Below are 13766 nucleotides of genomic sequence, written 5' to 3'. Positions count from 1 at the left end.
TCAGATACTTCCCAGCTGTGTGACTCTGATAGTTAGATAGAAAACAGCTGTTTTAAATCTTAGCAACAGGACCCTAAAGTCCTGGCTGGGAGAGCTGTTTCTAAATATCCTTTCCCTTAGGGAACAACTGCCTAGATTAGGAGTAAAAAAAAAACCTGTGGAAAGTTATATATATATATATATAAATGAATACTACATTCTTTGACATTTATATGGCAGTTGAAGAATTAGGAGCATTGAGGAATGCAGGATACCTCCAATTTTTTATATTAATATGTAATGTCATTTTTGTACTCCTCAATACTGTATTTAGAGATGCTAAAATGAAAAAAATTGAGGATAAAATACGAGCTCAATTAGAAGATCTAAAATGTTTCTTCCAGGATCAATGGGAAAACACCCACTCTACCAGAAAGAGATCTGTTTCTGAACCTTTGAATGAGGAAATTTCCTTCCCTGAAAGAGAGATGTAAAAAACCTTCCCTATAGCTCAGTTAACAGACTGCTTCTCTCGTGTAGTGCAAATTTTGACTGAATTTAATCACCAAAACCCTTCCCCTGCAATCCCAGCTTCTCATGTTCCTCTCCTACAGAAAACCAAATTCCAATGCAAGGGAGATCTTGTCCTCCTAGAGAAACCTGTCCTTGTCAAACTGACCCACAGGTACAAAATTCAACTAGAGGCCTGTTTCCTCTAAGAGAAGTACCTGAAATAGGACGGAATGGGGATGTGGTGACTTTAAGACATAGGATACCGTTTACTCCCCAAGAAATAAATGAATTTACACGAAATATCTCCACATATGAACAAGATCCTTTTCTAGTAACAAAAAAGATGGGAGACATATTTTTTCAGTATAATCCATCTTACAAGGACGTTGAGAACTTACTACAGGCTTTTTTAAGTGAACGTGAAAAAAATAAAATAATTGCCCATGTCAACAAAACCCGGGGGCATAATGCAGCACATTTGCCATCTCAGGATCCCGAATGGGACTATAACAATCCTGAGGATTATCTACAACTATACCGTTGTAGAGAGGTCATCCTTATGGCAATGAAGGAATGTGCAGACAGTATAGATAAGTGGATGGAACTTGAAAAAATTAAGCAAAAAGAGGAAGAAACACCCTCCAGATTCATGGATAGAATAATTGAGTTTGGGGAAAGATACTTGGATTGGGACCTAACTAAAGAGAATAGCTTAAGACAAGTTAGAAGGATCTTTGTCAATAACTCTTGCAAAGCAATTAAGAATTATTTTAGAACACAATTCCCAAGATGGTCAGATATGGACCTTGAAGAATTGCGAAAAACAGCTATATATGTTTTAAAGGGAAACAAGGAAAAGGAGGAAGAAAATTATGATGACATGGATTTGAGGGCTGTGAACAATCACGTTATAAAGAGACACTCTGTAGTTTCCAATATCAATACTATTATTTTTTCTATTCCTAGCACAGCTACATACTTTACAGTAGTAGACTTGTGCTCAGCCTTCTTTTCCATACCCATACATGAGAACTCGAGGGATATCTTTCCTTTCACCTGGAAGGGCTGTGAATACTGCTGGAGTCTTTTGCCACAAGGTTTTGTAGACAGCCCAAGCTTATTTGAGCAAATTTTGAGCCAAGATACAGATAATATAAAATTTAAAAACAGCAAATTAATCAAGTACGTAGATGACCTACTCTTGGCTTCAACAGATGCGGAAACATGTCAGGAAGATAGCAAGCACCTTCTTTTGGAATTGCACAAAATAGGTCATAAGATCTCAAAGGATAAGGTTCAGTGGTGCCTCCCTAAAGTAGAATATTTGGGGTTCATCCTGTCTGCAGGTGCCCACTTGATTTCTCCCAAACGAATTGAGAATATTCAAAATTTAAGTGCTCCTACCACTAAGAAACAGTTGAGAGCAATTTTGGGAGCAGCAGGGTTTTGTAGACAATGGATTCCTTGCTATGGGGAAGTTACTAAACTCCTTATTGCAGTAACAAGGGATCCAGTCCCTGAACCCCTCAAATTAGAACCAGAACACCTGTCAGCTCTATCAGATCTAAAAAAAGGCTATCCTGTCTGCCCCTGCTCTAGGAATCCCAGATTACAACAAGCCATTTACTTTGTATGTACATGAACAAAGAGGGGTAGCTTCAGGTGTTTTAACTCAGATTTTGGGACCTTCTCAGCACCCAATTGCCTATTATTCTGCCCAACTGGACCCAGTAGCATCAGGAGCACCACCATGTCTTAGAGGAGTAGCTGCTACAGCCTTACTAGTGACAAAAACTGTTTATCTAGTATTGGGATGCCCATTGACAATTATGTGCCCACATGAGGTAGAAGCATTATTGCTAAGACACAGAACACAGGCATTTTCTGATCAGCAAATTACAAGGTATGAAATAACCTTGTTAAACAATGAAAACATTACCTTGAAGCGCTGTTCAACTCTTAACCCTGCCACCTTGCTTCCAGATTTACCAACTTCAGGAGAACCATTACATAGTTGTGAAACACTAGTATCCATGGCAGAAAAGCCTCGAGATGATCTCTTGGACACTCCATTAAACAACTCAGATCTGGTCTTATTTACTGATGGTTCTTCTTTTATGAGAGATGGCATACGCTACACTGGAGCTGCTGTAGTCAAAGAATTTGCCACTGAGTGGTCAGTTTCGCTGCCCTCTAATATTAGCGCTCAAGGGGCAGAACTCATAGCTCTGAAACATGCCTGTATAATTGCCAAGGGTAAAAAGGCAACAATTTATAAGGATTCTAGATATGCTTTTGGCATTTGTCACTCAGTCAGGATGCTATGGTTCCAGAGAGGATTTTTAACCTCAGCTGGAAAATCCATAGCTAATGCAGAAATTATTAATGAAATACTTCCTGCTCTCAAACTGCCTGAAGCCCTAGCTGTAGTTCATTGCTCTGCCCATACAAGTGGCTCTGACCCTGTCTCTAGAGGAAATGACTGAGCAGATGCTGCTGCAAAGGTAGCAGCCATAGAAGGACCTGGATTAATTTTAACATTAACAACCACTGATGATTTAAATTTATCACATTCCTATAATGAAAAGGAAATGGAAAAATGAAAACAAAAATTTTAAGCAAAACAGATTAATGGAGTGTGGGTATCGTCTGGAGGGAAACCCCTGCTCCCTAGAAGTTTCTATCACCAAATTTGCCAATCTGTTCATAAAAATGGTCACTTTGGTACCCAGGGTATCGTGGACTCTGTTAAGAGAGTATGGATAGCCCCTGGTTTAACTATCATAGCCTCTAAAGTGTGTTCAGCCTGCTCTACCTGCCAGGCATATTACCAACATGCCTTTCGTGGCAAAGCTTTCGGTGGGCGTCCTCTGGCTTACACACCTTTTGAGCACCTACAGATAGATTTCATAACAATGCCAAAGGTTAGACATTATAAATTTTGTCTAGTCATAGTAGATCAACTGACCAGATGGCTGGAAGCATTTCCTGCGACCCGAGCCACAGCGGCTTTTGTTGCTAAGGTGCTTTTAAAAGAAATTATGCCTCTTTTTGGCCTGCCAGCACGTATTGATTCTGATAGAAGAAGTCATTTTACCAATTCTGTCTTAAACCAAATATATTCTTGCTTGGGGATAACTCCAAAATTCCATGTTCCATATCATCCCCAGAGCTCAGGCCAAGTTGAAAGGATGAATAAAGAACTTAAAACTATGATTGGCAAATTATGCACTGAGACCCATTTAAAATGGCCTGAAATTCTCCCGCTGGCCCTATTTTATCTTAGAAGCAGGCCTAGAGGAGACTTACATATTTCACCATTTGAGATGCTTTTTGGACATCCGCCTATAAAGGCTAAGCCTTTCTCCCCGGCATATACATCACTATTAGGGTGAGATACTACTATTACTTCCTATATATAGGAATTACAGCATAAACTGCGTGAACTTCATGAATCTGGAGCTGCAGTACAAGCTGGACCACTAGACTTTTCACTTCACAACCTGAACCCAGGAGACAAGGTGTATATTAAGAATTTCCAGCATACTGGAACAACTCAGCCTTTGTGGGAAGGACCATTCCAAATATTGTTAACTACTCCAACATCTATAAAGGTTGGAGAGAAGGACTCTTGGATTCATTGCTCACATGTAAAGAGAGCATCATCTGCTGAGACTGATTGACTGTATCCTATCACATGCATTGAAGATAATAATCCATTGACAAGTGGTTGCTGTTTTTTCAAAATCACACTGAATTCCTGATTTTTTTCTTTTCTTTCCCTTATTTTTTTAATTATTGCTTTTCTTTTGAATATTTGGATTTTTTCCCCTTTCCTCATTTCTTGTACAAAAGGTACATACAATTAATTTTTTTCTCTCTCTCTGCAGTAATATAAGTTTAAATATACATAGCTAAACAGCTTTAGACTGTGGGAACCTGCCATTTATTGATAAAATATTATGGGACTATGATTAATGTTTGTGTCTGATTCTAGGAAATGGGATAAAAACAAGGAGCACAGACTTAACCTGAATAGTGCCAAAAGAGCACACAGGAAATAGTAATGTGGACTAGAGGTTGCGATGCTTGACATATAAGTCATAGGACTTCCTTGTATCTACACTCTTTATGAAGTACTCATACAAGTACAAAAATTTGAATATCATGCTGGCTCCCTATATCCTTGAGAATGAAAAAAGTCAGACCAGGGAATGACTCTTCCCTATCAAAATAGAATTCTAGTTCCTTTCCTTCTTATAATATGACAACTTCCTGCAGTCTTGGCTGCAAAGGAGTAAGTGAAATATTACTGCATTCTGTCCTACAGACTTGTGGGATAGAAATTACTTTAAATTGTACCTTTACAAGGGCCCATTATGAAGTTATTCTTGTTTACCCAACATTTTATACGTAGATTTTGGTATTTTGATTCTGATTTTGAATTTTTTTCTTCCCTTTCTCCCAAAAGTTTAACTTTCTTCCATATTTTTCCCTTTATATATTCTTGTTTTTTGTTTTTTTATTGTTTTTGAATTCTTTTAATAACTAACTCATACACCCCCATAACTCAACAATGCATCCTGAGCTGAACTGGATTTTTTTAACACCCACTTCAGGGGGGGATTGTATTTTAATAAAAATCCAAGATTTTGAAACGGTTTTTTGTTTGAGAAACATCTTCAAGGAAGAAGCTTGCTAACTCCTAAATCCAGAGAATGAACTGTTGCATAGAGATGCCAGAAAACCTATATTACATCAAGATCAAGAATGAACCTTGGGGTGTGGTTGCTTGAACTGAAGGTTGATTGAATTTATTTTGAATGTACACTCTTCTGCCAAAGGGGACTTCCCCCTAATTGGCTTTTGTCAATGTGCTGAGCAAAACATTGGTTTTGCTATCTCTCTCTATCTCTCCTATTTTCCCTTATCTCTAACCATTGTAATTTCATAGCTGGTATGTTTACAAGACCCATAGGAGAGATTAGTCTTCCTTGGGCTTCAGGGGGTGGAATGTGAATTTCAAAACTACTCAACCCTGTTCAAACCATTCTTTAGAGGATGGGATCTGGCTATTTCCTGATCAATAACAATAGAGATACTTGGAATGACAGAATAAGGTCTTGGAAACTACAATCTCCACCCTATTCAGGGTAACAGGATTTAGGAAGGGCTGCAGCAAAGCTCAAGATTTAATTATTTGAGCATATGGCCTTCAACAGACATGTGCAAAGGGGACAGACCTCTGGGTGGTCCTGGGTTAAGCTAGAGCCACCATTGGCATAGGTGAGACACAGGAAGTGAGGTAGAGGACAGCTCAGGAGTTCTGGGGACTTCCTGTGTGGAGGGAGAAGGTGGTTGTTGGAGCCTGGTGCTTGGTGTGGAGGAGCCCTGAGACTGTTTTCTCCATTTTGGTCACGTGAGTGATAGGGACTGATCTCTTTTCTTTGCCTCAGCTATCCAGGGCCTTGGGCCCTTGGCTCAGCTTAAGCAGAGTGGGTATCTAAGCCCTATTTCCTTCTCTTCCTTTTCCCCCCTCTCTCTCTTTCCCTCTAATACTTTTCTTCCTCCTGTTTGTAATTAAAACACCATAAAAAAAGTTTGACAGCTGACTTGAGTTTTCATTTAGGAACTACATAGCTGAATTCCTTGGTGACCTTAAATTAATATATATCAGTCTTTTAAAGTGATTTCCATATCACAACTTGTCTCCAGATCCTCTCTGTGCTGGGGAATCTGGGGTTACCCCGGGTCTATTTTATAGGGGAGATCTTCCTTCAACTCCCCATCACCTTTTCTCATCAGGAAACCCCTAATTACCTGTGCAGCACCTATCAACAGCCTCACTCAGGGGAGGTGAAAGGAGAGTTGGTGCCAATCCATCCAAGCTCCTACTTTCCTCGATATTCAATTGCTTTTCTATAAACTCCTAGTAGTGTGACAGAGGCTACCACTAAAGAAAAAGTGTCAGGCTGAAGAGTGTATGAAATTGATCAATGGGGGATGGGCCCCAGGAGAGTGGAATCCTGAAGAGGAGAAGACTCTGGCTATTAGAGGAGTTGTTCTCTCAGTCTTGAAAAGCTGAAGGGAGAGGGTGAAAAAAAAAGACTTTCTCCTGAGGGTTACCCACTTTTTTCTGCTGGTGACTGGAAATCCTTCCCCCCAACATTTCCCAATTGAAAGGACATTTTGAAGAGAAACCTGAGCAGACTTTACCTCAGCTCCTGTTGCCTAGGGATGAGTCAACCTGACTTTCTCTCAGGGGGTTCAGACTACCAAGGCCTAAGTTCCCCCCAAACTCAAGGAGGGAGGAAAAAGGTTTTAGATAGAGACAGGGACCCCTTTTTTTCCCACATTCCTTTCTCATTCTTCCCTGCCCATTATTTCTTTGTATTATCTTGATTGAGTTGACATTAAAAGAGTTAACTTTTCCCCAAGCTGTGTGTGAGTGAACAGATCAAGGGGAGACCCTTTGGTCTTGAGTAGTGGAGAGGGGACAAGAGGGACAAAAGAGAATTGGGGAGAGCAGCTTTAGCTAAGAAGGGAAGCGTGAACTTTAAATTATTCCACCCTACTTAGATCTTACTTTATAGTGAAGATAAAATTGTAATCTCTTGATTGAATAATGAAGGTACTTGATTCTTACTTTATAGTGAAGCTAGAACTTTAAGCTAAGTCTATTTTTAGATCTTACTACAAAAAGATGTTAAGTAACTATAAAAGGTAAATTAATCACAAAAAGGTTAAGTAACTAACAAAAGGTGAACTTAACAAAGAAGTGTTAAGTAACTCAAAAGATATAATCTAATCAAAGAAGATGAGAACTAAATAATGGGAAGTCCTGGAGAAAAGCCTCTGGTGTGATTGGTAGACATGAAAATTTAGAGGAGGGGACACAAGAGTAAAAGGTCTATATATTTCGCGTCACTTCCTCTCTCCAGTACCTTTGGCCATGGAGAGGTGGCTTGTGGCTGGGACTTTCAGCATCTTGGCGTGGCTACAGCTATTGTCTGGCTTGGTGGTGAGTTTCTGGCTGAGTTTTTCTCCTTTACTTTCCAACTTTATCCTAATAGAAGCATCTAATCTCCTTCAAAGACCTAGTGGCGGAGATCTTGTACTCCCCCTGGCACAGGCCAGGTGGGAGAAATCCTATACCCTCTTCCTTCTTTCTCATTGAAATCTTTCCCTCTATATTAATTTAAATTACCATAAATTTCCAGACTGACTTGGGTATTTTATTTGGGATTTTTCCCTGGCAACCAATTAATTTAGATTTAAGTCACAACCCTAAAATTATCTTTACAGAAGGCAGAAGGGGGAAAATCTTCAAGCCCCCTCTCCTCTCTCTGAGCTAACCCTAAACATTAGCTGTCTCCCTGTACCCTGCTTTGAGAGGGGAGGTTCTCTCCTCTTTTTCCCTCTCTATACTAATTTAATCACCCCTCAAATACAAATTAACCTCCTTTTTAATACAGTAGACTACACCAAAGTACCATCAAATATAGTGGAAGGTGCCTTTATTATAGTCCTAAAAGTTACTGTTATTACAATAGGTACTACTCAATCATGGAATGTGAAAGCCCTAAAGTGTTACTCCTAATCTTCCTAACTTCAACTGGGGAAGAGTCCTAATTTTATTTTCATTTTCTTCATATGAATTTTTATTTTCCTCAGTTTTGAATACAATTTTCAGCCAGTGATCTAGCATGGGCCTCAGTTCAGAGTTCCTGCTAGTCTTACAGGTTATAATTATTTAAGAAAGACTAAGATAAGAAAGGAAAAAATATACCACAAGGTAGCAAGTACTTGGTGATTCAAATAGGTTCACAGCCAGCCTTCAAAGAATCACACAGCTTCCACATTTGCTCCCATTCTACAAACCTGCCTTTGTTAACAGAAAAGGAAGCAACAGATATTGGAACAGGCTTATGTATAAAGTGTACTACTCATTTCCTTTTGATATATAAATTTAATGACTACCAGAAACCCCAGGGATTATTTGCTGCCATACTTCTTTTGTCTTTTGGCCACACAGCTAACATATACAATATGAATTGCTTTCACTTTAGTAATGACAACTATTACATACTAAATGGTCAAATTATGGTTGCTGTGGATACTGTGTAACCTCTGAATTTCTTCACAAATGCAAAGAAATTCCATTTTTAACATAGCTAAAAATATTTTCTTTTCTCTTTCCTCATTTTAAGAATTTAATTTTAAATCTCCATTATGTATAGCAGATGGCTTTCATCCACTTGCCCTCTCCTACTCTGAGGAAATGGGTTCCTACATCTTGACTGGGCCAACTACTCTGGCTACCATTATCCTGGATGTCAAGCTAAAAAAACTTTTGGTAACCCCATATCCAGTGATGGCGAACCTACGGAATGGGTGCCACAGAAGGCACACAGAGTATTCTCTGTGGGTACAAGGCCACACCCTCACCTTCAGAATTCAGTCCTAGAAAGGCAGAGGGACTCTGGCAGAGCTGCTCCCCTCACCCTCTCCACCAGACCTGATGACATTTTCTCACATTCCCAGCAGCCCAATGGGAGTCTACAGGAAGTAAGGTGGGCGGCTAACTGGTGGCAGGGCTAGAGGGGAGTAGAGTACTCAAGCCACTCCTCTCCCCCTCTCTACACTCACTGATGTCATTCCTCACATCACCCACCCCTATACCAGCAGCCCAATGGGATTGCTTTCTCCCTCCCCTGTGTAGCAGAAGGGTGGGGGAGGGGGTATACCCAGCACTAAGTACAGAAGAGGGATATGGCAATCAGTGGGGAAGAAGGGATAGCACTCAGTTTGGGGGATGGGCTGGAGCAGGGCCTGGCACTCCATCACTAACAGGTTCACTATAACTGCCCTAATCAATCTCTGCCAGGAGAGGAATTCAGGAAGAGGGACTGTTTTCTGTTACCAGACTCAGTAGTACTATGATACAGTTCAAAGAATGGAGTTCAGATCCTAGCTCTACCTTGCACAGACCATTTTATGTCTCTGAGCCTCAGTTCTAAATATGTAAATGTGAAAAATGTGGGCATTAGACTAGGTAATTTCTAATGCTCCTTATTATTCTCAATATGGATGAAGATGATTCAGGTCATCACTGGCTCTATAATTAAACCTTAGGATGGAAGATATACATGTAACCTCCTTTTGATGTCTTTTGGGAGAATTACCATTCAATTAGTTTTTTGGTTCTTTATTATTATTTATTATTATATATTTTCAATATATATCATATAAATATTTATACATTTTCAAATACAAAAATAAAATTACATGCATTAAAAAATTACAGGTCTCCCACAAATAGCTTGCTTATCTTAAAGAGTATTCTTCCTATAAAACTAAAATTTTCATGCAACAAAAATGAATGTCTTTTCCATAGAGCTTAATATATTGGGATCCAGACTATAAAAATGTCCCCTACATGAAGCCCGAGGTTCCAAAATTATTAAACTACTATTATATGCCATATACACTTAAACAAAACAACTATACTATAGCATATAGCATTTCAAATATTGATAATTCCTTTATGACCATTTATTTTTGCTAAAGGGCTGTCACTTATTTTTAAACAGAAATATGATTTTAAGTGACTTGCCTTTCTTTCTCAGCAATTTTCTTTTATACCTGTCCCTTTTTTTCAACTTCCCAGTGAAATTCCAAACTTCATACTTTCATCTATCATCTTTAAAAAATGGTTCTTTTCCATTATAAATTTACTTCACCTAACCTAAGATCAATCTGTGGCTTTTAGACAGAAAAATCAGCTTAAAATAAAATTTAGATCAAAACAATTTCCCAACCAAGACACAAAATAGGGATCTCTATGTTCCAAAGAAGGCACTTTAAAGTTAAGCATATAGATCACTGGAACAAAAGCCCATTTTCCCAAAAGTCCTACCTGTTGTTAGTCCATCACCACCTACTTTCACTTTCAGCATATGCAAAGAAGCACCAAAGTTTGGCTAGGAAAAAGAATTAACAAGATTAATAATATCCTTAATTGTACCATGCATGCTTTAACTTTAAGAAAAGTTACTATCTAGGTTTTATAGGTAAAACAAAAAAGACACAATTTAAAGCAATCACCATTTTTATGACAGTCAGTTAAAGTTTGTATTTGCAATTATTTGGGAAATTTGATCCTTGATATATATATTGCCAAACTCATTAAACCAATTGTTAAAAGTTGTTGTATCCATAAGTACTTTGTCTAAACCCATTGTAGTTGTTAAATGGACTGCCTCAGTTTCCCCTGTAACTGTCTGGAGAATTGTCCTCTAAACCTACAGTTCCTCTGAACCTATAGTCCCTCATCATATGGCCAGGGGTCTATTGCACAGATAACATATTGGTTGATTTTGTCTATACTGCCTAGGTTTGAAATTATTTCTAGGTGGTCTATATGTCCTCAGTGCAGCCACAGATTTATTCTGCTGGACTTCATTTCCTTTTCATTTTAATTTCAGCTCTTTTATTTCTCTGGTTAGAGTGTCAATAACATCATTCTGCTCATCTGATTGTCTGTCTTTTTCATCCTAGTATATAGAAATAGCAACACTTTTAAGCTCATCTAGCCCTATGATAAACCAATTTGGACAGCTGCTCCTGAAAGGGTTGCTAACAACTGGACAAGCATTTTTCACAAATTGATGGCATATGTGACTAATGTCGTCCTCAGTCAACAAATCAGTTCCTACCCATTTTTCTCCACATTCTAATACATGGTCCAGAAAACTTGCTGGGGTCTCTCTTACCTCCTGCCTAAGAGGTTCAAACATTAACCAAGTCCGCGGGAGCTTAGAATTCAATCTCATTGTCTCAATTATGGCTTCCCTGCAATAGAGAGTTCCCTGTCCAATGAAACTGAGTTGGGCTTCCAATCTGCGTCCAACTCTGGCCAGTTGGGGAGTCTGGGGTTCTTGTTAGTCTCCTCAATAATCTGCTGCTTTTCCCATTTCAATAATACCTCATTCATTAAAATTTGAAAGTCCAGATACGAAGGGTCAAAGATCTTAACTATCCTTTTAAATTATTTTACTGCTCCCATGGATTCTTCCTCAAATTTAGGAATTCTCTTTTTTATTGCATCAAGGTCTGCCTGTGTAAATCTCTGGAGAGCTTTGACATATCAGATACCCATATCTGGTGAGACCATGAGAACCCTTCTTAGAGGGAAGATATGTGAAGGATTCTTTTCTAGAACTTTTGTTTCTACTTGGAGCTTATTTGGTGCATTAGGTTTTTCTGCACCCTCTAACTTCACTGCCTCTTATTCTATAATTCCTGGCACTATTACTTTTGCCTGAGTTAATTCTTGGTATTGTGCCTCCATTCGGTCTAGCTTAGTTTTCAGATATTGTAATTCATTTCATTCTTTTTCAATATGCGTCTTGTTAATTCTGTTCCATCTCTTAAAAATGGCTACCAGAGGTTTTGTCATCATATAAAGGCAGGCCAGGATCAGAATCAGTAGTGGTGTATATGATATTACTTGCAGTAGGGTCATAGACAATACTGGCTTTCGTATTCCATAACCAAGTGAATTGTGTATGAATTCTGGCATAGTTATGAGGAAAAAATTGGGAAGGAAAGCTAGCTGCCACACAGATTGCAATATCTTGTTTAGGAATTCTCTTTTTTATTGCATCAAGGTCTGCCTGTGTAAATCTCTGGAGAACTTTACCTCTTGTTCTCATTTCATACTCAAGGCTTATAACAGTATGAAAGCCTGTGTTTTAAAGTAGCTTGTTAAGTTACCAGTAGCATAGCCACTGTTATAAAATAGTGCCTTCTGTTGCATTTCTCACAGGAACTGCAGCTATCTGAGTGCCAATGAGTGATGGACCCCGGCTGTGAGACAGCATTCTAACAGACCAGTTAATCTCTAAAACTCAAATTTTGTGAGGTTCTCACCAAAACTCACCAAAATAGTAATAAAGATATTAATAAGGAGGATACTGTTGTGTATACTTTCTTAGAGTTTACAAAGTATTTAGTTCTCCTCCTTGAAGGAAATTCCAAGAGTGAACTTCCCTCTACTGGGAACAATGCACAAACTGCCTTGGAGACTATTACATATATATATACAATTAATAATAGGATGCCTTAACTCTAAAGGAACTAGATTCTCTACCCACTTTCCTTTTACCTTACAGTGAAATATTTCTTCGTCTTGAGAATTCACCCAAGCTACTCTTGCAAATTCTTTATCATTAACTAAGTTTTCACAGAAACCCTATTTGACTAGTCTAACTAAATCCTTATATATCAGTAAAATTATCTATGTTAAGGTTTTCTCCAAATACACAAAAACAGCGAGCCAAAATGTTTCATATGCTCTCTGAGCAGAGTGTGGTTCTCAGGTGAGTTTCAGAGCCCAGGCAAACACGTCTTCTGGTCTTTCTCCTTTCACACAAAAGTTTTTACAGCAGCAGGTCTTCAGGTCTTCTTCCTGATGTTTCCCACAGTGAGGACAGTAAAAAACCCTCAAGATATTTCCAGAGTTTCTCTTTCTTCCCTGTCACAAGCAAGGCAATATTCAGAGAGAGAGAGAGAGAGAGAGAGAGAGAGAGAGAGAGAGAGAGAGAGAGAGAGAGAGAGAGAGAGAGAGAGAGAGAGCAGTGCTGGCTAATCCCACAGAAGGCAGGGATTAACTGCCTCAGAACTTTTTCTGCCCTTCTCCCTTTCAATTCCAAATCATGCCCAGAATTCTTTCTGCCTCAGCCACTCTACAGCCTCTGAGACAACTTCCTAAATTCCTTAACCTATCAAAACCTTATCAATATATTTCTAATTTTATCCTCATACATGCATGTTCAAAGTACTTTAAGAAAAGTTACTATCTAGGATTTATAGGTAAAACAAACAAGACAAAATTTAAAGCAATAACCATTTTTATGATGGTAAAAGTGGTTTTAAAAAAAAAACACCTCACTTTTAAAATTTAAGGTCTCCAAACAACTCTTAACATAATCATAAAATGTCTCTTTTAATAAATATTACCTTAAATAAATAATCCAATATTTCAGAACGCTGAGGCTCAGGGTAATTGATTAGAAGTCGGGAGGCTGCCTAAAAAAGAGATTTCAAAGAAAAAAAACTATTATTGAATAAATTTTAAAACAATTGTAGCCACCTAATCAGATACCCAACTTACCCATATTAGAAAGAGACCATGGATTTGATTTAATGAAACATTCACTGACTACATTAGAATCTGGAGGAGCCAAGAAGTGACATGGAGAGAGACCTGT

The 13766-nt window shown here is 38.5% G+C and overlaps 1 protein-coding gene across 10 annotated transcripts in view; it reads right to left on the bottom strand.

Moving 5' to 3' along the window:
- LOC130457885 (galactocerebrosidase-like) overlaps positions 1-13766 on the bottom strand; it is a 147242-nt gene that overhangs the window by 115608 nt on the left and 17868 nt on the right. For 9 of the 10 annotated variants that reach the window (XM_056820416.1, XM_056820452.1, XM_056820431.1 and 6 more), the window contains exons 2-3: positions 13516-13584; positions 10412-10475 (exon numbers count right to left, since the gene is read on the bottom strand). In XM_056820416.1, coding sequence (XP_056676394.1) covers positions 10412-10475; positions 13516-13584 — 133 coding nt within the window. Of the gene's footprint in view, positions 1-10411; positions 10476-12661; positions 13074-13515; positions 13585-13766 lie in introns of those variants that run through there. The other variant, XM_056820464.1, reaches the window with a different exon arrangement.

Source organism: Monodelphis domestica, chromosome 1 (assembly GCF_027887165.1).
Source record: "Monodelphis domestica isolate mMonDom1 chromosome 1, mMonDom1.pri, whole genome shotgun sequence".
In the NCBI taxonomy this organism is placed as follows: Eukaryota; Metazoa; Chordata; class Mammalia; order Didelphimorphia; family Didelphidae; genus Monodelphis; species Monodelphis domestica.
This window is presented reverse-complemented; position numbering and strand designations above follow the sequence as displayed.